We start from the raw sequence: 1,899 nt of genomic DNA on the forward strand, positions 1-1,899 counted from the left end.
ATAAACTGCTAAATATAAATAGGAAAACTGTATAACGAAAATCATATGGACGTACAAAATGAGACATTTCTTTAGCACATTAAAACAATCTTACTTGACCTTACCTTCACTATTGATCCAAATCGACTGAAAATAATCACACGAAACAAAACGGTTTCAAACTGCAATCGGGAGTAAGTTGTTCACATCATAGAAACAAATCTGTAAAAGTAACCGTCGCTGTAATTCCATAACTTATCAATCGATCATTTCCTCTAAGGCATGGTACACAAACTACGTAACGCTAAAATCAGCGATTTCAGACTCCCCCCTCCCCCATGTAACGCTTTTTGTATGAAAACCAAACATATTTTGTATGGCTCGTAACGCTAAGCTAGACTCCCCCCCTCCCCCTATAGCGTTACGTAATTTGTGTACGATGCCTAATTGATTCGATTGCAATTCGTCACTCCGATCGATATTGTCATGTTCATTTTCGTATGTACATATGTCGAAAAGAACCGGTGCAGAGAAACACAGGCAAACCAGCAGCGAAATGGTAAAGAAAGCTAGGAGTAGGGGCATCATCATATTTTTCTCTCGATATGACCATCCGAATTGTGAATCGTCTCCCCTTCGGCGGTCGTCAAATCCCCTGTCCACTTGTATATATAGTAAAGCCAGACCTCCAAAAGGCATCAGTGTGCATTCAACCAGTGGATTTGAAGCGTTCAAACAGTTTTCCCAGATTTAAGAACTACAGAAAAATGAAACTGGTGAGTTGAGTCGAGCCTCTCGTGGGGTGTGATATAATTGTGCTTTCTTTTGAAACATCGTCTGAAGACAAATGGTTCACGTGCTTTCAATCAACGTGCATCATTAAGTGATTTGTGTAATTTGTCTGATCGATTTCAATCATTTTTTTCTTGTTGTTTATGGCAGTTTATCGCCCTGTCCGCTTTGATGGCCGTGGTGGCTGCTGGTGGTGATCACTACGTGGAGCATAAGCACATTCCGATCGTGCACAGCGAGCTGGTCCAGAGCAACGACGGTAACTTCAAGTTTGGATACGAATCGGGCAATGGAATCGTCGTCCAAGAGGCAGGTCACGTCAAAAACTTTGGAAGCAAGGATCATGAGACCAACGTTGCTCAAGGATCGTACTCTTACGTTGATCCTCATGGAGAAGTTGTTTCTGTGAGCTACGTCGCCGACGAGAATGGGTTCCATGCCCAAGGATCGCATATCCCAACGCCACCACCACTACCAAAGGAGCTGGTTGAAGCCTATGCCAAGGTGGGCAGTCATCCAGAGGCCCACCACGAGGAACCAGCTAGTTACAAGGGTCACTAAGCAGATCCGGTGTCGCGGGGAAGCGAGATGCCAAAATGTGATAGTCTATCCGATTGTCAGCCGGATAGTGCCTAGTGAAATCATTTCTATTATATTTAAGAAACACATGTAAATAAAAATGTTTAATTAGGAATGCTTTCTTATTGTTAGCAGGAGACTGCAGTTTTCTTTAGTTAAATGCATATTTCTATATTTGATCGTGTTGACTGGTTGACCGTGTTTACATCCAAATATTTGGTCTTGTTAACGTTGATGGTGAGACCGGCCCACTAAGGGGATTCAGTTGGCCAAAAATCGCAAATTGACTTTATTCAATTTGAGATTCAGGTTCCGTAGTTGAAAGTAGACCACTTGGACCAGTAAACCCTAGAATGTTAGTTTGCTAATCCCTATACTTATCAAGATACTGGCAGCAGAATGAGACCACTGCCAATTTTTGGTAAAATTAATGAAATATTCAACTTCGCATATCTTCGGCATCAATGAAGAATGTTAAACTTTTAAAGTAGTTTCTAAAAGCTTGCTTATAAACCTTTCGAATGACGTATTAGAGGAAGAATGTTGTTT

General features: G+C 41.4%; 1 protein-coding gene across 1 annotated transcript; it reads left to right on the plus strand.

Annotated features, from left to right (window-relative positions):
- Positions 1-604: 604 nt before the first annotated feature.
- LOC109418736 (endocuticle structural glycoprotein SgAbd-8-like) lies at positions 605-1,489 on the plus strand. The gene is made up of 2 exons (XM_019692966.3): positions 605-755; positions 922-1,489. The coding sequence occupies exons 1-2, from the start codon at positions 747-749 to the stop codon at positions 1,330-1,332; spliced, it is 420 nt and encodes a 139-aa protein (XP_019548511.3). The 5' UTR covers positions 605-746; the 3' UTR covers positions 1,333-1,489.
- The last annotated feature ends 410 nt before the right edge of the window (positions 1,490-1,899 follow it).

This window comes from Aedes albopictus, chromosome 3, assembly GCF_035046485.1.
Source record: "Aedes albopictus strain Foshan chromosome 3, AalbF5, whole genome shotgun sequence".
Taxonomy (NCBI): Eukaryota; Metazoa; Arthropoda; class Insecta; order Diptera; family Culicidae; genus Aedes; species Aedes albopictus.